At 42.3% G+C, this 23351-nt stretch overlaps 1 protein-coding gene across 7 annotated transcripts in view; it reads left to right on the top strand.

Moving 5' to 3' along the window:
- The window catches only part of LOC113957701 (ubiquitin-associated protein 2-like), a 75309-nt gene that overhangs the window by 28628 nt on the left and 23330 nt on the right, over nucleotides 1-23351 (top strand). For 6 of the 7 annotated variants that reach the window (XM_027665408.1, XM_027665406.1, XM_027665405.1 and 3 more), the window contains exons 5-8: nucleotides 2906-3059; nucleotides 4768-4845; nucleotides 18456-18510; nucleotides 19626-19729. In XM_027665408.1, coding sequence (XP_027521209.1) covers nucleotides 2906-3059; nucleotides 4768-4845; nucleotides 18456-18510; nucleotides 19626-19729 — 391 coding nt within the window. The remainder of the gene's footprint in view (nucleotides 1-2905; nucleotides 3060-4767; nucleotides 4846-18455; nucleotides 18511-19625; nucleotides 19730-23351) is intronic. The other variant, XM_027665409.1, reaches the window with a different exon arrangement.

Here is a 23351-nt window from a genome sequence, read left to right as displayed (position 1 = left end):
CCCCTTGTCACTTTTTATCAGAGTTGAGGTCTTCTAAAATACAGAAGTATATGATTGTGAGCTAGCTGGCAAGTTGGGAGGGAAAGAGAACATTTCGCCGTCATGAAACCTATCTGAGTAGTGTGCCAGTTTTGCGCTCTCTTGTACTTCTCATATTTGCCATTTTTTAGTTGAAAGTAGTTTTCTGGTTGATGGACAGTGTTAAATGCTTTCTTACTTCAGCAAATTGTTGGAAGTGATCATGACATGGAAAAAACTTTCTGAACTCATCCATCGACTAGAATCGATATCAATATATTCTGCTCTTTTGATAAGTCCCTCTGAACGCACTGCTCTCTGTAGACAAAATGCAACTTAGAAACAAATACAGAGAACTTTAAGGGCTCAAGGAGGAAGGAGTGTGAGGAAATTTATTTGTGGAAATTTTTGGACCTTCAAATGGAAGAGCTTGTTTTAAGGCTGTTATACTCAAGAACAGTTTAATCATGGATTTGATGTAAAGTTGAAAGCCAATGTACCACTGATTCTGAATGCAGATTCCCAGATCTCTTTTCCTAGTTTCATTCTTCTTTGATGCACTTGAAATTTCTTTATAACGTCATTTGAAAGATGTGTCTGTTCAATTGGAGGAATTAGAAGAGCCAGGAGTGATAGCTAGAATGTCTTTTTATAGTTTATTTGGTACTCAGCCAGTTTTGTCTTTGTCTTTTTTAATTTGTTTTGTGTTTAATGCTGTGATCTTCAAGGCTTTATGCTCTGATTTAGTTTTTATGAATACTTTTCATTTTCAGCAATTGTGACAGTCTGGCTTTGGATAGATAGAGGCTTGTGGATGAGAGTAGGGAAGAATATGTGTGTTTGTCCAACACTTGTATTCATTTAACTTCCTACAGACCTAAGATACATTTTATGCCCAACCATGTTTTACTTAGTAAACCTTTGAAGATAGAACAAAGGGGACCTTTCATATTATTATTCTTTCCATGTAAGAATAGGCCAAGAAGAAGACTTCTGTTACATATTTTCAAAGGTGAGGCCCACAACTGTCATTTGGGTTGCCTCAGGCATTGTCAGCTGAAATTCTAATCACCTCCCTTACGAAAAGAAACAGCTTCGATAGTCTGTGATGGATCCCCATGCCCAGAGGTAGCACCATCCTCTATCTTAAAGGACCTGCCCAACTTCTCAAGGCTTTCCTCAGTCTTGTGGGAAAGCGTGGATCTTATGCTTTCATAGTCATCCTTTTACTAATCATTCCCAAGTCAAATAAAAACTTACTCAGGAGAGGCTGCTTCCTCTTCAGCTTTGCAGCCTTATCCAGTTTTGGATATTTCCTGAAATGATCAAAGCTGTTTTGTCATCATGCCCATCAATGAAATAGGGGCATGTTCTGAACTGTATAGACTGGGCTCTTCAGTTGTCAGTGCAGGTATTTTTCTATCTAAAGCTGTAGGAGTGTTTTAGTGCAGTTATGCAGGCTCTATCAGGAGAAACCATGTGATAAAGTTACTGAGGGAAACAGTTTTCTGGCTCACAAATAGAGTGTTGTTGCTCAAACATGTAGTTTTGTACTTCTGATTGTTGCTGGCTGAGCTTACCCAGGTCGGTTCATGGTGACGCAGTCTCCTGCACTGGAGATGAAACTGAAAAGAGATTTCAACCCTAGAGAGTAACCATTCACTTTGTTCTTATTCTCTGAAAGGACACTCTGCAACATTTGAGTTTGTACTTGTAAACTGCTTTGCTGCCTCTCCATAGCTTTGGTTTCCTCAGTTCTAGGCAGCTTGGACTAGCTGGTCATGGCCTGCTGAGGTGCTGTTGGTGGAATTGAGAGGAGATAAGACAGGATTTAAGATTACCAATAGACAACCTCTTTTGTTTGGTGTAGGTGTCCGTCAGAGGTCATGGCTTTAGTGCTTCACTACAATTTGCATATGCAAATATTCTGCTTAAATACCTTACCTGGACTGTAGGCTCCTAGAGATGGGAGCATGCTAGAGATGGGAGCATACGTGCAAACCTATCTTAATGGTTTAATGGTTTGCAAATAATACCTTTCTTCTTCCTTGCTTTGCAGCTGTGGCTCAATTAACTAACTGTGCAATTGCATAATATATGAGTGACTGTGCTATTCTTGGCAAGTGTTTCAGTCATTTTATTTGCAACTCCTGCAGATACTCCTATGGATTCAATACTATCCTTGAATTTATTTTAAAGATGGAGTTTAATATTAAAACAGAAGCGTGATGTTTGGACCTTGAAGTCTTGTCTTGTTTAGACATAGTTTTTCCTGTATTTTGCTATGTGTGATGATCTATACCTGTTAAGAGTGGATGGTCTGGCTTACTATGCCCCCAGTTTTCCCAAGCTGTTGTTCTGTCATTCTTTCTTCTGGGGCTTAAGTTCTAGCATGTCTGGATAATAGTTTTTCTTTTTTCTGTTTTCTTTTTTGTATTTTTTTTCACACTCCTTAGGCCACGTACTTATTCTCATCACTCTTTTGCTCAGTGATACTTAAAAGGTTTTTTTTTTTTCATTTCCTTGGGAGAAAAAAATAGCGCTGTTCATGCTCCCTTGCTAGATTTGTGGGTGTAGTTGAGAGGGAAACTTACTTGCCTTGCAGATGTTCTGCGCTGTGGTCATATTCAGGCTTTCTTGAACTAGCAGAAATCTGCTATAGTCAGAAATACTTGGGATCCTCATATTCTCTTAGACAATCTAACTTATAAAACATGTTTCTTTCTCATCTATTTGCAAAAATACAGCCTGTGCTACCTCTTATGTGATATTATGCAAATACCTGAGGATTTTTCCCACCATGAACTAGAGGGGTATGAGGTGAAATATACACTGAGAACTGTCTTCTGTTTTGACTGTTGTGTCTAATTCTGTTTTACCCGAATAGACCTCTTGGGAGACTGTAGGGGGAAAGAAGAAAAGCCTTGGAAAGGAATCTTCAGAAAACAAAGAGAACAGAGAGAAACGAGGGGACAGAGAAGTGAGTCGCGGACGGGGAAGTTCCAACAGACGGGGAAGAGGAGGCAGCCGTGGCCGAGAGTGTACGTACAGGGGTTCATTTTTAAAGATTTAGACACTTTTCTTGCAGCTGGAACTCACTAAGTTAAGAGCAAGTGCTTACTGGAGCAAAGTCCATCTGACTGTAGCTCAGCGTTGAAGGGATCATAACTTGTTTGTGCCACAGGTATGCTTGACCTGTCTGTGTGACTTGGTTTTGGGATGATCTGTACTTGTTCAGAGACACTCAGCTTAATTTAAGTCTCTGTTGTTGTTTGGTGAATTGATCTTGTAGAAATTGTTGTTCTTCATGTAAGTTTTAGAATTGACTCTTTGTAAGACTGCTTGAGAGCAAGTATGTCGCTGCACAGCTGATATACACTTTTTTGTTTCTTTTAATGAAAAAATTATCCAGCTTTGACTCCATCTCCTTTTATGAGTGGGAGAACCTGAAGATGTTCTCATCTTCTCATAAGGGGAATGAAAACACTGGGATGATTATTAATCTCTAGCATGTATTTCTCACATAAACCAACCAAAGGTGAGTTTCTACAACAGAGAAAATTCACTGTTAGTTAAAACATTTAAAACTTTGCAACAGTTGCAGTAATACATTGTACAAAAGCAAACTGATGTTTCCAAGTTGGAATCACATTAGATCACCATTGGGTTGCTTTTTATCTAAGTGTTATCAGAGCTGTGTACCTTGCCCGTAAGGGCTGTGCACCACACAGATAGATGACAAAAGGAAACAGAATGAATACAATGTTTAGTTTTCCACTTAAAAGCAGGAAAAATGCTTACAATATTAACCAACTAATCTAATTCATAATTGGAATATAGTCAAATATTGTGCCATTGTAGACATTGTGAATCTTTGTAGGATAGAATAATGTCAAGATGAAAAAATATTAATAAAATTTGCAGCTATGCTTAGAAAAGTTGAAATCAGATCCATCAAAGTGAAAGCAAGGGGCAAAATTTTTACCCAAGACAGATGCTGCTTGTCTCTTCTTGTAAACTGGAATTAAAAATATTTCAGATGGTTACCAAATCTTGATATTTTCTTCCCAGCTTTACATCCAAGGATTAACAATTTTATTTTTGCTATTAGAAGTTGTATAGTACAAAATCTCATCAGTGTTTTAAGAGACCAGTCTTTTTTTTTTTTTTTCCTCTTCAGGGAGCCACCCATATTTCAGAGTACCATGTCAGGAGTTTTCCACAAAATAGTAAAGTTCCAGTGCTTTTCTAATTCCTTACCATCACCCAGTCGTGAACCCTCTGCTTTAAACACAGAGGAGAAATTTTTTTAGTTTACCCGTTTGTACAGGGATGTGTAATGGACAGACAGTAGAAGAGTTGGTGTTACTGGTTATCCCTTATTCTTTCACTGTTGTCAACCAGTGCATTATCAAGCAAACATAGGATGAGGCAGCTGTATTTCCTACCTCATTAAAGAGTTGAGGCTGTAATTAGTTAAATAATCTAGGCTTCAAAACATGGCACTTGTAGACTTGTATCTACTGAGGGACATTTCCTTCTTATTAGATATTTACTTCCTAATTGTCCTGTACAAAGTAAACATAACTTGGTTCTAACTAGGCCCCCAGAGAAGAGGGGTGACTGAGATGTGTTGACCAACCCACTTGAAAATCTGGCCTTTTCTTTTGGTGTTCAGGTTAAGCAGATGGCTGTATTGCCTCATGTACGAGTCTCTAAAGCTTCTCTTAAGCTGTCCTCTCTCCGCAGTTAGAGCTGAAGAGAATGGAGTGGACAACAATCAAGCAGACAGGCCTTCAGACCGTGGGAAGCGTGGCCGTGGGAGAGGTGAGATGGTGGCATTGGTGTGGGACTGACACTGATTTCATGTCCTGAAATGGAACTCTCCCATTTATTCCTTTAAGCACTTCTTCTTAAGCATTTTTTGGTAATCCTTTGATTCCATTATCACTTCAGCAACCTTGAATTTGGGTACATCCCCCTCCCTTATCCCTTACCATTCCTTGGTCTCAGAACAACTTAGAAAAATTGACACAGATCACTTTTATGGTAGCTTCCTGTGTGGCAGGCTGCTGTGCCCTGGCTGTGGAGATGGGCTCATGCACACCTCCTGTGCGTGGAAGTGCACTGGGCTCCTCAGGATGTACCTTGGCAGCAGGAGAGCACAAGATTCCATCTGTATGGCTCTCAAGGAAGGATTTGATATGTACTTGTGCCATTTCTTTGGGGTGGATCTGGTTGTCAGGCTTGCCTTTTGTTTGTGGTAGCCAATCATAGAAGGTACAAGCCACCTTAGAGGCTTTTTGCTGAGAGAAGGAATTTGTCATGGAAGACTTGATGAGGAGAACTGTGGAGAAGGAGTACTGGGGAGTCTTAGGTACCACTCCAATCCTATCCTGTGGAAGAGATGGGATAATGGATTGGAAGTGAAATCAAATGAGGCGAAGTTGGTTTGGATTTTTGGAAGTTGGGGTGGAAAGAGGCTTGTTTTTCTTTAGAGTAGGAGGAATGAAAATGAGTAACCCAGGTATGGTGTAGATTGTGCAAGGTAGTGGGGTTTGAATGAGTTAAATTGATAAAAGGTATAGCAGAGCTAATTAACGTACTTAATAAGTAATGTCTGACTCAAGAAAAATTCTGCCTTCAAAGGACTCCTTTCTCTTGGGAAAATCCTGTAACGAGGCATTCAGAGGCAGGCACATCCAACTTCATTGTCTCCAGATCTGCATCTTGAAGGAGTGGAAGGATACAAAGAAGTAGCTTCCAAAGGGTTGTGCGAATGTCTTGGTTGTGCCTGTGAATCAACAAATACCAAATCGTTTGTCCAGAGAGGTAGCTTGGCATGGGAGGGTGTGGTATAGTTCACAGCTACAGTTTTTGGTATATTAGCACTTTAATAGATAGAATGTATGTCTTTCAGTTACTTGTTTTATAAAATAATCCTTTATTTTCAAATTATAAAGATAGGATTATTTTTTAAAAATTATTCTGTGAAACTTAGAGGTTGATTTCAGATGTGGTCTGTTTTTTACTTTATAATATTATGAACTAGACACTGCTTTTGTTGTCAGAACTGTAGCTTTCTAGATGAATATCATATGTCTCAAACTTCATCAGATCAAACTGACCTATCTGACTGAAGAAACAGAAACAACTTCAAACAATTTCTGTTCAGTGGCTTAGTGTACGTAGTATTACTGTACCTCTCTACCAGATATTTTAGACTGTACATTCCTGTGAGCAAAGCATCTTAATGAAGTGTCTGTGATAAACCTGTTGAACAGCTACAGGATCATTATATTACAAGTGTGTATATTCTGTAGCCGGAAGTACCTAATTAATTTTACAATGCAAGCTCTTGAAATCTGCAGGGAGTTGTATAAAGCTGTGTAATTCAGTTCTCATCGTTTTGGGGATACATGACCTTCTTTCTTTGGATATTAGTAGAAATAATAATAAAAAGCTTCCTGTCGTTCCGTTCAGTAGTCTTTCTTTTCTGTTACACAGAATAGTCAAATATGGGATAACATACTTCACCTGAAAGTAAATAGATTACTGGTAATCATCACAGAACCCTTTTTTAGAAATGTTTCATGCAGAGTGTGCGTGTGTGTGTGCATGTGTGTGTGTAGGGATCTAGGCATTGGATATGAAATAAGGGGTCAGCTAATTATCTGAGCAACACGCTGTCTCTCTGTATTTTAAGCTACCTTCCCAGTCTGGAGTTATCTTGCTGGCTGCTTTCTGAGGGAAGATTTGCTGGGCCATCATATTACCGCTTCACTGTAAAACAACTTAATTTTAAGAAATGATAAGCACTGAAAATAGCAGAAATGGGATTGACACAGAGGTGATAATGTGCTGTTTACTGAGGGGTAAAAACCCAGAGACTGAGTATTTCAGCCTGGGTGCTGTAGGCAGTGGCTTCATTGTGCAGTACATCTCCCAGTAATGACTGTGTCACATTCTTTGCAACTTTATGGGGTAGTAGGTACACGGAGTGCAAACACAGATGCCTGCTGGTATGCAGGACATCAGGGATTTGAAGTTAGATGCAAATTATTGACACATGAGCAGAAAGCAAAAATGTATCACAGGATGTGTTACAGGACACATCTGGTCTGTAATTGCTCTGCAATTAATCTTGTTAAACCAGGCATTTAAACTTCGTAATGGAAAGGAGTCAGTCAATATCTTGTTTTAAGATGACCTTCTCATATGTGCTTCTTCTCAGAACTAAATTTCTTGAATGAGCTTAATTTAGATGTAAGAAGTACTGTAATGGTGATATACAGTAATTGCATCAAAATGATTATATTTGTCAGTATCGCAAGGATTTCCAACTGTCTAGAATGGAATCTCCTGTAGAAATTATAGAGTTAGATGGTTATGTCATTAGGATTGTCAGCTCTTAAAAATATTCCCTTGTTCATGTTTTAATCAGCTGCAGTCTTGTATTCAAAATGGCAAACTTTACAAGCACAGTTTGTTTTTATGCGGCTGTTTTTTAGTGTTCTTGCATCTTCAGTTTTAAGTGCAGGTCTGGTTCTCCCACTGCCTCCACCCCATGTTGAAAAGGGTGTGGTAGAGCTAGAGAAGGCTTTTGAAGCTACTGGGGAGACTGCATTTATGGAGTGTGAGGAACAAGCAGATTAGGACTTCTGCCTGCAAGAGAGAGGACTGAGTGAGTGTATGATAGAGGTCTGTAAAATGTCTGTGGGGAAATCACCCAAGGTGATGAGGGAGCTCACCAAGCCACTCTCCATCATCTGCCAACAGTCCTGGCTCACTGGGGAGGTCCCAGATGATTGCAGTTGGAAAATGTCACATCCATCCACAAAAAGGGCCAGAAGGAGGACCCGGGAAACTAAAGGCCCGTCAGCCTGACCTCAGTGCCTGGCAAGGTTATGGAGCAGATCATCCTAAGTGCAATCACACAGCACCTACAGGATGGACAAGGAATCAGAGCCAGCCAGCACAGGTTTAGGAAGGGCAGGTCCTATCTGACCAACCTGATCTCCTTTTATGATCAGGTGACCTGCCTGGTGGAGGAGGGGAATGCTGTGGATGTGTCTACCTGGATTTCAGCAAAGCCTTTGACACCGTCTCCCATGGCACACTCCTGAAAAAGCTGGCAGCCTACAGCTTGTTCCTAACCCACTCTGTGCTGGGTTAGGAACTGACTGGAGGGCTGGTCCCAGAGTGGTGGTGAATGGAGCTGCATCCAGTTGGTGGTCAGTCACTGGTGGTGTCCCCCAGGGATCGGTGTTGGGCCCAGTTCTGTTTAACATCTTTATCAATGATTTAGATGAGGGCATTGAGTCCACCATCAGCAAATTTGCAGATGACATTAAGTTGGGGGGGAGTGTCGATCAGCTGGAAGGCAGGAGGGCTCTTCAGAGGGACCTGGACAGGCTGGAGAGTTGGGCTGATTCCAACGGGATGAGGTTCAACAAGGCCAAGTGCCGGGTCCTGCACTTTGGCCACAACAACCCCCTGCAGCGCTACAGGCTGGGGACAGAGTGACTGGAGAGCAGCCAGGCAGAGAGGGACCTGGGAGTGCTGATAGGCAGGAAGCTGAACATGAGCCAGGGTGTGCCCAGGTGGCCAAGAAGGCCAATGGCATCGTGGCCTGTATCAGGAACAGTGTGGCCAGCAGGACCAGGGAAGTGATCCTTCCCCTGTACTCAGCGCTGGTGAGGCCACACCTGGAGTGCTGTGTCCAGTTCTGGGCCCCTCAGTTCAGGAAGGATGTTGAGGTGCTGGAGCAGTTCCAGGGAAGAGCAACAAGGCTGGTGAAGGGACTTCAGCACAAGTCCTGTGAGGAGAGGCTGAGGGAGCTGGGGTTGTTCAACCTGGAGAGGAGGAGGCTCAGGGGAGACCTCATCGCTCTCTACAACTCCCTGAAAGGAGATTGTGCCATGTGGGGGTTGCTACCAGTAAAACAAGAGGGCATAGTCTTGAGCTGTGCTAGGGGAGGTTTAGGTTAGATATTGGGAAGAAATTCTTTACAGAGAGGGTAATCAGACATTGGAATGGGCTGCCCAGGGAAATGGTGGATTCTCTGTCCCTGGAGGTTTTTAAGATGAGACTGGATGTGGCATCAGTGCCATGTTCTGGTAACCACGGCAGTAGTGGATCAGGGGTTGGACTTGATCATCTCAGAGGTCCCTTCCAACCTGGCTGAATCTATGATTCTATGTAATCAACTGCTCACTCCAAGCAAGTGTGCAAGAGAGGGAATATTAAATGGAATCAGTGAGTTACAGCTTCAAGGTGAACTTACAGAGGTAGTTCTTCATATATGTAGTTAACCTGAGGAACTCCTTTCAGTAAGATGATGTGAGTGTAGGAAATGTACCCAAAAGAGACTTGACAATTTCCTCCTAAAAAAGAACCACGGCAAGAAAAGGAAAAACCAGCAAAAGTTTTCGTATGTAAATTATATTTGACTAAGGAAGTCAGAACCACAAATAGTTGAAGACCAGGAGGGCATCCAGAGAAACTGTACTGTGGTTTCAGTTCGTGTGCTCTTCCCTAGATACCAAACTAACCATAGCTTATAATGGGATAGCAGGTAGGTGAACTTTTGGACTTGATTCAGCATAGAATTTGTTACAGATTCATGTGTAGTAATTCTCCTGGTTTGCCAAGGGAAGATGGTCTTGTTGCTTGTACTTCTGTTCTTCTATTTTCTTCCTCTTCATTATTCCAAAGCAAGATGAGCATGTCATAAATGTGGATGCTGACAGGGAATCTTTTTCTTACAAAACAGAAATAAAAATGAAAGGGAAAAATACTGTGTTTTAATTCTGGACTCAAACAGCATGACAAGTAGCCTTCCAAATCTTGTTTTGTGTGCTGGCTGTATAAGAAAGTAAAGTTGCTTATCCTTTTCATTCTTTTCTGATTGTAGTCCAGTTTGTATTTTTGATCTCTTTTTTTTAAAAATGTTTTTAGATAAGAAGTATCCTATCTATGCTATCCTTGAACAAATTGAGTTTCTGTAACCAGAATTGCATGTGTAAACATTCTCTTAGTTTAAAAGCTTAGTCCAGTTGGCACGGGATATATTTTGGGTTTCCTTTGCCAGAACTAGTAAGGATGTTATTTTTTGGAAAACATAAATGTCGAGCAGACCTTCTGGAGGTCACAGTATGAAGTCTGTTTGGTTTTGCTGTGGTTAAGAAACTGTGTCATGTACATTTTTTATTTTTTTGAGATTAACCGTAACTTAGTTTTAACAAGTTTCCCATTTTCTTTTAAATATAATTTTAGAGTTGAAAGTTTTCTGCACACGCATCTGAAAATGCTTTGTAGAGTACATGCAGTATATAAAAGTGATGAATTGCTTCTAACTTTATGATGACTAATAAAGACAAAAGTAATTTGAATTATTAAATGCAACTTTGGTGTTTGTTTTGGTTGTATGGAATACTTAGAATGCGAAGTTTCTATACTTAGCCTCATTATCTCTTAAGGCTTAAGCCTCTGTCAACTTGGTGTCTGCTGGGAGGATGGCTGGCTCTGCATTTCCAGAGCAGAGACCAGGGCTGTTCAGTTACTGTGTAGTCAGAGATAAGCACAAATCTAGGTGTTGTCTGACTGTCCAGTCTGCATTTCTTTTTCCTTTCAGCTGTTCTCTAGGCCTCTTAACCTTGAAGTAGCTTCCTCTAAACCCATCTGAGTTTTGAAATAAAGCACCTGTGTTGCGGTGGAAGGATTTAGGTCTCCAAGCTGAGAAGACTGGATTTTATACAGAATAGGCTATTAATTTAATGGGGTAGGCCCATCTGAGTTGTTCTTCTACACATCTTTCTCATGCTCCCATGTAGTGTGCATTTGTTTTAGGGGAAGAAATGTGAATGTGGAGAGCAATTCTTTCCATACATGAATTGTACCAGAGTGGAGACTTGATTGTGTGATTATGAGTGTTTTGAACTCCCAATGGGTTTTAGTGGAAACAGAAAATCTTACCTCCTGCCTGGGTTAGGTGTAAGTGTTGACTTTTCTAGAATTCATTCAAGAAAAGAAAAATGGCATCCATTTTGTGACCTGGTGTGCTGCTTACTGTGGGCTCATATCAGGGATGTCACTGAGACTGCCAGGCTTTGCACAGTCCACTGACTGTACCTGCTGTTGTTTCATGTGGGCACCAGTGGTAGAGCCAGGAGCAGTCTGACCAGCATCAAGAAGGATGACAGAGCCCTGGGAGTAGCCATAAGGGACTCTGGAGCACAGCTAGTTTTTTCATCCATCCTTACGGTCAAAAGGGAATGCGGTTGAAAGGGCCAGTTGTACTTGGAGAATCAGCAGATGATTACAGGCCTGGCGCCACAGCCAGGGATTTGCTTATTAGCCTGTGGTCTTCTGGAGGCTAATGTGTTCCATCTGTCAGGGAAGGGGATGAGTATCTTCAGTCATCATGGCCCCCCTAAGGGCAAATTGTGCCTGACTAATCCAGTGGCCTTCTATGATGGAGTGACTGTGCAGGGTTGGACTTTGATCCTTGTGGGTCCCTCCCAACTCAGCATATTCTGTGACTGCAACAGTCGAGAAGAGAAGACTGATTCATGTCATCTACCTAGACTTCTGTAAGGCCTTTGATGTGGTCCCACACAACATCCTTATCTCAGCTCTGGAGAGATAGGAATTTGGAAGGTGGTCTGTTTGGTGGATGAAGAGTTGGCTGGATGGATACAAGTGTGTTGTGGTTAATGGCTCTGTGTCCAGGTGGAGGCTGGTGATGAGTGATGTCCTTCAGGGCTCTATCTTAGGACCAGTGCTCTTTGATATACGACATAATGAGGTCGAGGGCAAGCTGAGAGGTTGGGATGCCACCCAGAAGGCATCTGGAGAAGCTTGAGAAATGGGCCCATGAAATGTCATGAGGTTTAGCAAGACCAATGCAAAGTGCTGTGCCGGGGTCAGGGCAATCCCAGACATGAGTACAGACTGGGAATAGAACTCATTGAGACTAGCCCTGCAGAGAATTGCTTGGGGCTTCTTACTGATGAAAAGCTGGACGTGCTTGCAGCCCAGGAAGCCATAGGGAGCAGGTCCATAGAGAGTACGAAAGATGTTCAGGGGGCTGGAGCACTTCTGCTATGAAGACAGGCTGAGAGGGCTTCTAGCACCTTCCAACACCCAAAGGGAACTTATAACAAGATGGCTCGACTTTTTATATGGGCAGATAGTGGTAGAACAAGGGGGGGACAGTTTTAAACTAAAAGAGGGAAGATTTAGATTAGATATTAGGAAGAAATTCTTTGCTGTTGGTGTGATTGAGGCACTGGCACAGGTTGCCCAGAGAAGGTGTGGCTGTCTCATTCCTGCCAGTGTTCAAGGCTGGGCTAGATGGAGCTTTGAGCAGCCTGGTCTAGTGGAAGGTGTCCCTCCCATGGCAGGGGGATTGGAATTGGAATGAGATGATCTTTAGTGTCCCTTCAGCACCATTCTGTGGTGACTCATCATCTTACCAGGCTGATGAAGAGGCTTTAAGCTAAAGTTACTGGTGAAAGGGAACCTCAGCTGATCCCAATTCTACCAGTTTGATGCCAGGGCCAACAAGAGATGCTCAAACCGTGGAGAAGGATCTCAGGACAGCAGGGCAGCACCTGAGGGGCAGCACAAAGGAACTGCAGCCCTTCCAGCCAGTAAGTTGTCTTCACTGGGGGCCCAGCACAGTTGCCTTTATGCAAACACAGAGCATGGGGAATCAACAAGAGGAATTAGAGATGCATACCTGTCTGAGGGCCACGATCTTGTTGGTGTCATGAAGATGTAGTGGGGTGGCTCCTTTGAGAGGCGTGTTGGAATGGAAGGATACAGTTTCTTTAGGAAGGACAAGCCCAGAAGAGGAGGGGGTGTTGCACTCTATCAGTGATCAGCTGGCATACACGGAGCTCTGCCTGGGGATGGATGAGGAACCATATGAGAGCCTATGGGTCAGGATTACAGGGAGAGCAGGGACAGGTGACATTTCAGTGGGGGTCTGTTACAGGCCTCCTGACCAGGAGGACTGAGTAGATGAGGCTCTCTGTAGACATATAGGAGTGGGATAATTCACAAGCCCTGGTACTCATGAGGGACTTGAACAACCCCAAATGTGTTAGAAGGGCAACATAGCTGGGCACAGGCAATCCAGGCAGTTCCTGGAATGCATTGGTGATGACTTCCCTCTCCAAGTGATAGATGGGCCAACGAGAAGACACGCTGTGTGGGACCTTCCTCTCACCAACAAGGAGGGCTGGTGAGGAATGTGAAGGTCAAGGGCAGCCCGGGCTGCAGTGACCATGAAATCTGGGGGGGCAGTGAGGAGGACACACAGCCAACTCACTACCTTGGCCTTCAGGAGAGGAGACTTCAGCTTCTTCACTCTGAAGAAGAAGAGTGTCATGGGGTAGAGCTCTGGAGGGAAGAGGGGACTCAGGAAAGCTGGTTAATGTTTAAGTATCCCTTCCTCCAAGCTCAGGAGCAGTTCATCCCAACAAAGAGACAGTCGAGCAAAAACACCAGACTGCGTGGATGGACAGGGAGCTCCTGGACAAACTCAGACATGAAAAGGAAGCCCACAGAAGGTGGAAGCAAAGACAGGGAGCCTGGGACTAATAGAGAGATTGTCTAAACAGCCAGGGTTCTGGTTAGGAATGCTAAAGTTGTAATGTTGGGGAGAAAAGGAAGACTAGGGAAAATGTGAGCCCTTTCTGTAAGAGAATGGGAGACCTGGCTAACTGGGACAAGGAGAAGGCTGAGGTACTTAATGACTTTTTTTGCCTCAGGATCTTTACTGGCAACATCTCCAGCCGTCTCAGTTGTAGAAGGGAGAGGCAAGGACTGGGAGAATGAAGAACTGCCTGCTGTAGGAGAGGGTCAGGTCTGAGACCATTTAAGAAATCTGAAGGTAGATGTGTCTGTGAAATCTGACAAGCTACATCCACAGGTCCTGAGGGAACTGGCAAAGGAAGTGGCTAAGGCACTATCCATTGTATCTGTAGAATGGTGAAGTTCCTACTCATTGGAAAAGAGGAAGCATAACCTCCATTTTAAAAAGGGAAATTAGGAAGACCTGGGGAACTACAGGGCAGACAATTTTACTTCTGTACCTGGCAGGACAGTGGAACAGATCCACCTGGAAACTATGCTAAGGCACATGGAAAGTGAGAGGTGATAGGTGACAGCAAAACTAACCAAGACAAAAAAAAGATGCAATCAGCATGGTAGCTGGAGGCAACAGGGTTTTTTAGTGGCTTATCCTGTGTGGTTTTCTGGCATTTAACAAAGTGGGAACTGGTCTGGAGAGTTGATCTAAAAGTGAACAAATACTGTTTTCTGGTAGTCGTTTGGTGCTCGCCCACTGGTAAGTGCAAAACTGTCAGTGCAGGAAAGAGCAGAGCTTGTGATCATTGGTAAGGAAGACCACAGTTGTGGTGGTTCTGATTTAAATGAGTTTAAGTTACTGTGGGATTGCAGCCTCAGAATTTGGATCCTTGCTCTGAATTCTGGTGTGAAGCCTCATTTCCTCACTGACCTCTTAGTCACTGTTAAAAAGCATAAAATGCCCTGTGGGCATTCACAATTGCTTCATGACTAACTTCTCTGTGTTAGAACACTGTGCCTTCTAATTGTTTTCAGGCCATATTTTAATTTTGACAGCTGAGAGAAGTAACTTCCTCAGCGTGAGAAATTAAGAATATATTAGTGATCTGGTTGTGTCAAAGAGAATATCAGCCCTTCCCACTGGCATTGTGCATTATGGACCATGATGTATGACCATGTGTTTGAGTTATGTGGTATTTCAGTGGTCACTACTTACTGTCCTATGTTTTGAGTTAATTCTTTGTAAGTGTCTCTTCTAGCTTTCAATTTAGTGTTAATTCCACTGGTTTGGTACTTCCCTTTTGTCTTCATTAGAATGCTTTTTATTGCATTTGTTGAATAAACTTAATTTCAGTTTTGACAGAAAGCACAGACATAGCTTTACAAAATTAAGGGAATCTCCTTGAAATTCAAGTTCAGGATTAATGTTCAAAGTGATCTGACATAAAAAAAATGCCTTTCTGGCTAGTAGTCTAAGACCGTGCATGGAACTTCAGGAACAACATTATTTCTTTTCAACAATTTAAAAAATTGTAAGAGGTTCTTATTGGTGTTTTTAGCCAGTAGTTTATTGTGTCTATGATGGTATGGTATCTTACATATGTCTTGCTTGCTGAAATGTCATCTTCTGTTTAATGTGGGTTGACCCTGGCCAGATGCCATGTACCCACTAAAGCCACTCTCTCACTCTCTCCCTCTGCAACTGGACAGAGGAGAGAGAAAAAACCAGCTAAGGATTCATGAGTTAAGAGCTGGGAGAGGTCACTTACTGATTACCTTCACGGGCAAAACAGACTTCAAGTGGGAATAGTACTTCAGTTTATTACTAACAGGATAAGAGCCAAAGAGTGAGAAAAACAATCCTAAAAACACATTCCTCCCACCCCTCCTTCCTTCCATGTTCTCCCTCCTCCCCACCAGCAGTGCAGGGGAACGGGAATGGGGGTTGTGGTCAGCTGTTGTTTCTGTCGCTGCTCAGGGAGAGGAGTCCTTCCCCTGCTCCTGTGGGGTCCCTCTCACAGGAGACAGCCCTTGATGGACCTCTCCAGCGTGAATCCATCCCTCAGGCAGCAGCTCTTCCCAAACTGCTGTCCCGTGGGTCACTCCTCCATGGGGTCAGTCCTTCACAGATGAGCTTTATTGACGTGGGTCCCCCACAGGGGCCACAAGTCCTGCTCAGGAAAAACCTGCTCCAGCGTGGGCTTCCCTCTCCACGGGCTGCAGGTCTCTGGCAGGACCCCGCTCCATCTTGGGCCTCCCACGGGGTCACAGCCTCCTTCCTGCATCCACCTACTCCAGCATGGGCTCCTCCATGGGCTGCAGGTGGGTCTCTGCACCTCGAAGGTCCTCCATGGGCTGCAGGGGCACAGCTGCTCCACCATGGGCTGCACCACGGGCTGCAGGGCCTCAGCTCTGGCGCCTGGAGCACCTCCTACCCCTCCTTCTGCACTGACCTTGGTGTCTACATTGTTGTTCCCATATTCTCACTCCTCTCTTCCCTGGCTGGAATTCTTTCTGTGCCACAACCTTCTGTTCTTAAATATGTTATCACAGAGGCATTACTATCACTTCTGATTGTCTTGGCCTTGGCCAGGGGCAGGAAGTCTGTCCTGGAGCTGGCTGGCATTGCCTCCACCAGACAGGGGAAGCTTCCAGCAGCTTGTAGCAGAAACCACCCCTGTAGCTGTCCCTGCTACCAAAACCCAGCCACAGAAACCCACTACGTGTGCTGAGGACATTCTTTCAGGCTTTTGCGCTTGGATGAGTGGGGAGACTTACCTCTTTTACTAAAATCTGTTTCTTCTTTCATCATAGCTATTCCAGCTATGTCTCTGTACTGAATGCCTGATTGCTTCACTCAAAAATATTTTTGCTTGACTGTTTCTGTGTTTCGCAGCTCCCAGTTGAACTTGTACCTGAGGTTGTCAGAAAACTGTTGATCTTGCTTTTGTGCAATCTCAGTAAATGGTGTTTAATGCTGTATTAGTGGCAGTAGGATGTAATTTTATTACGTAGTGACCCCCACCACGTCCCCAGGTGTAGCTGGTTCTACTCTTAGAAAAAACCCTACTGGACAAAAATCCAGAGTGCTCCGAGTTCTCTGCACCTGGGAGCTGTGACTCTTTAATGCCATGGAGCAGCTTCCTAGATTGGGGATTTTAAATGGACAAAGGAGAGGAACAGTAGAGGAGGTAGGCTGAGCAAGGGGGTTCAAAGGCCAAGTTGGAAACAGTTGGGTATGACTGGGCCTGGAGCACTGTTCTTTATGGCAAAGAACATGTGAGCTTGGTGAAGAAGTGCGACAAATCCCAGGTTACAGCAGTTGTTGCCTCTTTCCTAACCTCTGTCTACCTTCTCTGCATCCAGTTGTGAAAAGAGAGCAAAGAGGGGAAAATAATGTAGAGATAAAAGAACTGGCCAGTGCCAGACTTCAGCTATTCTGTATTCTTGTCCCCAAAAAATACTGTATGTTGCTGCATGGGAATCCTTCCTCTGCTTATTTCATCCTGCTACTTTGGTACTCCTAAGAAGTCCTTGGAAAAGTAGGTCTAGAAATGTCTTTTTAGCACTTGAACAGTGAACTGGGACAAGGGGAAGAACTAGTGGTGAGAGCAGGGAATGGAAAGTCATTAAAACAGGAACTTATTTCCTAAACTGGCTTTACCATGTCTTGGAGCTAATGTTCTTACTCAGTTCAGGTGGTCCCCTGAAAATAAGAGGTAATACTGATCCAACTTCAAACAGCCTGTCATGGGTAATTCTGATGTTTGGACACCAGCATACTGGTGATTTAGAATTATAATTTTTGTGCTCTGGCAAACTTGTAGTTGCCTGGTAACTTATATTTACCACCTAATTTTGTCATTAAAATAAAAATTGTTTTTTGTTCTCTGACTGTAGCTCTTGGCCTCTTCCTGTTCTTGTCATACAAAATAGTATGCATAGTCTTCCTCAAAACCAACCCAACATATTGGAAAAGCCTCGGATAAAACCCCTAAAAGGAGATAGGGGTGAAATGTATGCAGAAATATGCTGCATGTAAGAAGTAGTTGCTAACATTTTTTATAGACATTTGCTTTATAGATTGTTAAGTAACACACAAATTTTCATGCCTTGTATGAATGGAATGTGCAAAAATAAAGCCATTCACTGTATCAGATTAACTGAGGCTGGTAATCAAAATTGAAGGCAACAAATACTTGTTTTTCTTAAAACAGAAATGAATATTCCTGTGAATGATAACAGGGAAGCTGAGTAATTTGAACTGGGTAATTTCCTTGTCAGTAGCTGTGATTAAGGGAGAAGCAGAAGGATTGTATGGTCACTGATTGGCACAAGCAGAGGAGGATAGGGATGGACAGGTGGTCTGAGTCAGAGAAGGAAACAAATGGAGTATTTCAACTTTGTCCTCACACAGATAAGGAGAGATAGGGAATTTCTTGAGTGATCAGGGTATGCAGGGAGGCTTGGATTCCAGGGCATCTTAGGCAAGAGTGAGACAGTAGAGACAGAGTTTTGGAAAATGTCTAATGATTTGGCAGCAGCGGTCTTTGGGATGAGTCTTTAGGTAAGTTCTTCTGTTGACATTTGGAGCTACTTCACGAGACACAGAAAGATGGCAAGGAATTGCAGGTCCTACTAAAATGGGTGGTCTTAGATGAACTGTGTCTTATTTGTGTGTGTTAGGGAAACAAATTCTGTGCAGGAATTTGGGAAGTAAATGATATTTAACTTCAGTTATAGTAGTTTTCTTGTTCAACTGTGGCATTCTCTAATGTGACAGACTAGTGACTGGTGGCTCCTCTGCTGTTGCTGTTAAATGGTGTTTTCTCTCCTAGGGTTTGGACGTGGCAGAGGGAGAGGAGCGGGGAGGTTTTCAGCCCAAGGCATGGGGTAAGAAACATGCAGAGCACAGATTTTGGCAAGGATCAAACTCAGTGGCAGTATTAAATGACAATGTTGCCACTGTATGTATGAATATTGCTGTATGTTTGATAAACCAATATGGATTCAAAAACTGACAAATCTCTTAGATGATGAATGGAACATTTTTGTCCTAAACCAGTATTTCTAACTAGGCACCCTTATACAAACCTAATGTATATTTACTCAGTTTTAATATCTCAGACTTGGAGAACAATACCTGCCATCGGTACCAACCACATAGTGCCTTGGAGGCTGAAGGTTGTGTTGTGTATTTAGTCTTAGGCCAATTCAAAATGAGATTCATTTCAGTGTAATGTAGAATGTGCAAGTTCTGTATAAAACTAGAAAGTAGAGATTCTAAACTTCCTCCTGTTTTTGAGGTTTCATGCGTTAGCTGTTTGGACATACATGGACCTTAAAACAGATGATTGAGAAGAAGTTACTCAGCAGCTTAAAAGTTTGTTCTCAATTTTGCTGGAATACCTTGCTTTATAGAAACGTGGCCTCCACTACTTTAATGGCACTTCATGTAAAATCAGTGATGTCATGATGAGCAGAAGGTTTTTTCTACTTCACCAATAATCCTTCTTGTTCATATTTGTAGGTGAAGAAACTGAAAAGAGGTTTTTCTTCAATAATCCTTTTTCACCTTTTAGCTGCATCTGTGTATTTTGGTGTTGGGTGTCCTGGGCAGGTCTAGTGCTCTGGAAGGACATGATACTGGTTACTTGTCAGTCAGCTATGTGCTGAGTAACTTACCAGCAGAGAGGGTCTTATTATTTTTTTTGTGTGTATAAACTAATGCTTTGTAAGACTGAGAGGGGTAGGTATGCTGTTAACTGCTTTTTCAGGAATTACTTTGGTTCAGTTTCTCTACAGGAATTTTGTTTTCCAGTCTCCTCACTTTTTTTTCTCCTTTTCTCTTTTCTCCCTTTTTTATCTCTGTCAGCTCATAGAAAAAAAAAATTTTTGAAGTGAAATTGAGATGTTAAATCTAGTACAACTTCAGCTAAAAAGATGACACTTGTGCTCATTGAATGACCCGTGTGTTCTCTTCCATTTCTTAACTTTTAAAACTCTAGGACATTTAATCCTGCAGACTATACGGAATCTTCTGCCACTGATGGCTTTGGGACAAAATCAGAGATTTGGGAGACTGTTCAGAATGATGCAGATGATGGAACTGGTAAGATGCTTCAAGAAGTGGAAGGACTGGAATGAAGACCTGTAGCAAACTGCAGTTAAAATAATCATTCTGCTAGTGTTCACTTAACTTCTGACAATGTGACTCCATCTTCTGTGGCACAGATATTAGTTAATTTTTATAGTTTAACTGCTGCTGATGTGCAGAGCACAGAGCCTGTGTGTCTCTCTGGTAAGAATGAAGGGAAGGCATTGTGAAATTTTCTTGTTCTGGTACTAACAAACTCTTGAGAGGCAAAGGAATTTGAAGAGTCACTGGAAGAACCGTGTAGGTGAAGAAATGTTTAGATACTGCTTAAGATCTCACCTAATGTAGTTAAGGAGCATAAGTCCCAATAGAACTGATTGGTCCACAGGCATTAGGTAATGGGGTATGAATATCCAAGAAGAAAAAGAAAACAGTTTACAGATATTAATTAATTCACTCAGTGACAGTGGGATGGCTTTGAAAACCCCATCTCTGCAATGCAGAAATGTAAGGATGTGAGTGTCTGGGATGGAGGAGAGTTCCAAGGTCTACCATCTTTGAAGAGAAGAGTTAATTAAAAAAACACAAGCAGGCACTTGAATAGAAACCAAAAAGCTGTTGGCTTGTCTGATGATAGAGGCAGCTCTGTGTTTCTGTATGATGTTTCAAGTGAGAAGTACACACTTCAGCTAAAGGCAAGAGACAGAGAGAGTTTGGAAAGGAACCACTTAGCAGTGGTCTTGTGGTGATTCAGAAATGAGGTGGGTGACCTGCTTATCTGTGATTGGGAAAATAGGATACCTTGCTGCTTCCTGTGTTCTATGACAGGAGATGAAGACAGGAAATCCTGTGTCAGGATGGTGTAATTAATGCATGGTTTTGTCTGCACTTGAGAACCCTTGAGGGAGAGAATGTTTTTTAACTGCAGCAATGGGTAACTCTTCTGATCTCTTTGTTGCTGAAGCCTACTTGGGTGATTTTTCATCACCCCTTGTGTCAAGTGTGGAAGGAGATCCTGGAAGCCAGTGCTCTGTTGAGCTCTGCTCTGAGCTGCTGGAGATGCAGCTTTCTGAGCTTCATATGAACCATTTCCCACTTAACCAGAGAAGGCAATGATAGGCTCAGAGTTAAGGATGGCTTCTTAAGCAGCTGTCTTGTCACTCTGAGTGCCTTCTGGTCCAGCGTGGAAGAGCGGCCTTGACTATATTAAGTTATTAATGGGAGCATTCTTGCCAAATATGGCATCTTTCCAAGGAATTACTTTTGAAATTACTTGGTGCTGTAGCATAAACTGAAACGCACCTTTTATTTTCACTGATGTTAGTTTTTCAAATAAGGAGTACACCTAATGTCTTGAAAATTTCTCTTGGAATTCTTATATTTTTGTTTGCTGTTGGTAGCAAGGGACAGGGTATGTCGTCACAAGCATTGCAGAAACAGTAAGGTTAACTAGTTAAAGAAAACCTATAAGAAAGGTACAAGAAGACATGGAAAATCACTAGTTTGTTACTACTGATAGCAGCTGTATGGTTGTGGCTTACACATGACTTGTGCTCCACTTCCAGAGTAAACTCAAATGTTTTGTGACCCTCCCTTGCTAACTCAGAGTAGCCTTCGTGTGCTTCTCTCGTGACAACCTGTGTTTCTTGTAGGCATCTCCTTAGTCTTCAGTAATGGAAGAATTCTGCCTAGGAATAAGAGTAGCTTTGTGTGGGTAAACAGATCCCTGTAAGAGTATGAGTGTGTCTGCATGAGGAGTGTGCTGCTGAGCAAACAGATTGGTGGAAATTCAGAGTTCTAGTTGATGTGCGTGTTGCCTAAAATAGAAAATACTTTCTGGACAATATTAGTGTAGGTAAGGCAGAAAACAGTTCTTTTAATAAAGCACTTGATGTTGCAGCGAATACATAAAGTGCATGTGAGTGTCCAGGAGTTCTACAGTTTTATGGTACTAATCCATCCGGTCTGAGAACTGTCTGTCCCAGGACCTCTCCAGATATGCCCCCCACCACACCACCCCAGAACTGAGTTGGAGGTCTCAAGACTCCTTTCTTCCTCATCTTCCTCACCTTCTCATCCTCTCAGTCTTTGGAGTTCCTCCCAGGTTTCTGGGCCATCAAGGTTGCTTTGGCTACAGTGATATTATTCCAGTCCAGGTGCATATTCCAAACAAGATGTGCTTGCTAGAGTCTTTTCCCTTGAGAAGAACATTAACTAAAACCTGAAGAATTTAGAAAATTTGATATGAAGCATAATAACAGGGTTTGGTAACTGTCAACTGCTGTTCTAAAGTGTTAGAGACTCTACAACCATACTAAAAATCCGTATTTGCTATAAATCTCAAGAATCCTAAGGCATCATGTGGAACTTCTTTTGGGATGTTGAGTGTGTTTTTGCTGTATGCATGTCCCCAAGAACCTCACTGAAATTTGGTAACACAGCTTAAGGCATGTGTGGAAATTTAGGGAGCATGGTATGGAGAAAGAAGGTGTGAGAAAGCACTTGAGAATTGTCAGTTTAGTGGTTCTTAAGGGTATGTGAATGAATGAGTGTCAGTGTGGGAACTTCCCACAAAATGACTTGGTTGGTGGAAATTTAAAGTAAACTTGGTAAGTGTGATTGTTCATTTTGGGTGTTAAATATCTTTTTCTTGCTAGTCTTAATTTACTTTCAATGCAGATGGAAAAGGCACCATAACTGACAAAACAAAAATGTCTTTCTGAAGAGTGTTTTATTTTGTAGTTTCTTCTTTACACAAGCTCTCATATCTAAAAGAATTCCCCCAGCCAAAAGGAATCTCGTTAAAAAGAGTAGGCTTTAAAATTGAATCATTTAGTTTTGTCCAAGTGGGAAGCACTTTCAACCTTGTGATGGAAAGCATCTTGAGGGTTTTTAGAGGAAGCTACAGCTGGGGTAGTAATTTTAAAGCAGAAGAGAGTGCTGCGAAGGAAGATGGAAGCATTGGTAGAGAGGAAAGAGTGGAAGACGAGGTCTGGGCTGGAAGTAGGTTGCACAAAGCTGAGCATGATTTGACTTGTCAATCCTAAATATTAGTTTTTTTAGGTTTTTTTCCCCCCTACATTTACAGTGCTGTTATGTTAGTTACAAATCAACAAACTCAGTTAAATTCCCAATATAGAGTTACTAAAGGTTTGAGTGTGGGAGTTGTATATATATCCATAAAGCTTTAAGTGGGTTTTATGGATGCCAGGTAAGAATTTACACAGAAGAAGAACAGGTTGGAAAATCACTCTCATTATTCCTCATTACACAGTCCCAGTTCTTATTTCATCTAAAAAGAAAGGAAACAATATTAGCTCATACTAGACACTTAAAAAAGTACTACCTGTCATCTGCAGTTACATTAAAGAGGAGATAGCAGGGGAACTACCTGGAGAAACAAGCCCAGTGTGCTGATCAGAATGTTTTCTGAAGACACCATGCAAATACAAACTCTCTGTGGATTCCGAGTTATTTACTAAGTAATTCCTCTTTTAGCCAGTGCTGGGAAATTATAAATATCAACACTTTCATTAAATATACAGTGTATGTTTCTGTCATATGTGCTCTGAAAGTGCTCTAGAACCTCATATCCTGAATTGCTGCCAGAAGAATCACAGTAGCTTCAGTGAAGCGT

The sequence above is a fragment of the Corapipo altera genome, unplaced genomic scaffold (assembly GCF_003945725.1).
Source record: "Corapipo altera isolate COAL_440 unplaced genomic scaffold, ASM394572v1 61045, whole genome shotgun sequence".
NCBI lineage: Eukaryota > Metazoa > Chordata > Aves > Passeriformes > Pipridae > Corapipo > Corapipo altera.
This window is presented reverse-complemented; position numbering and strand designations above follow the sequence as displayed.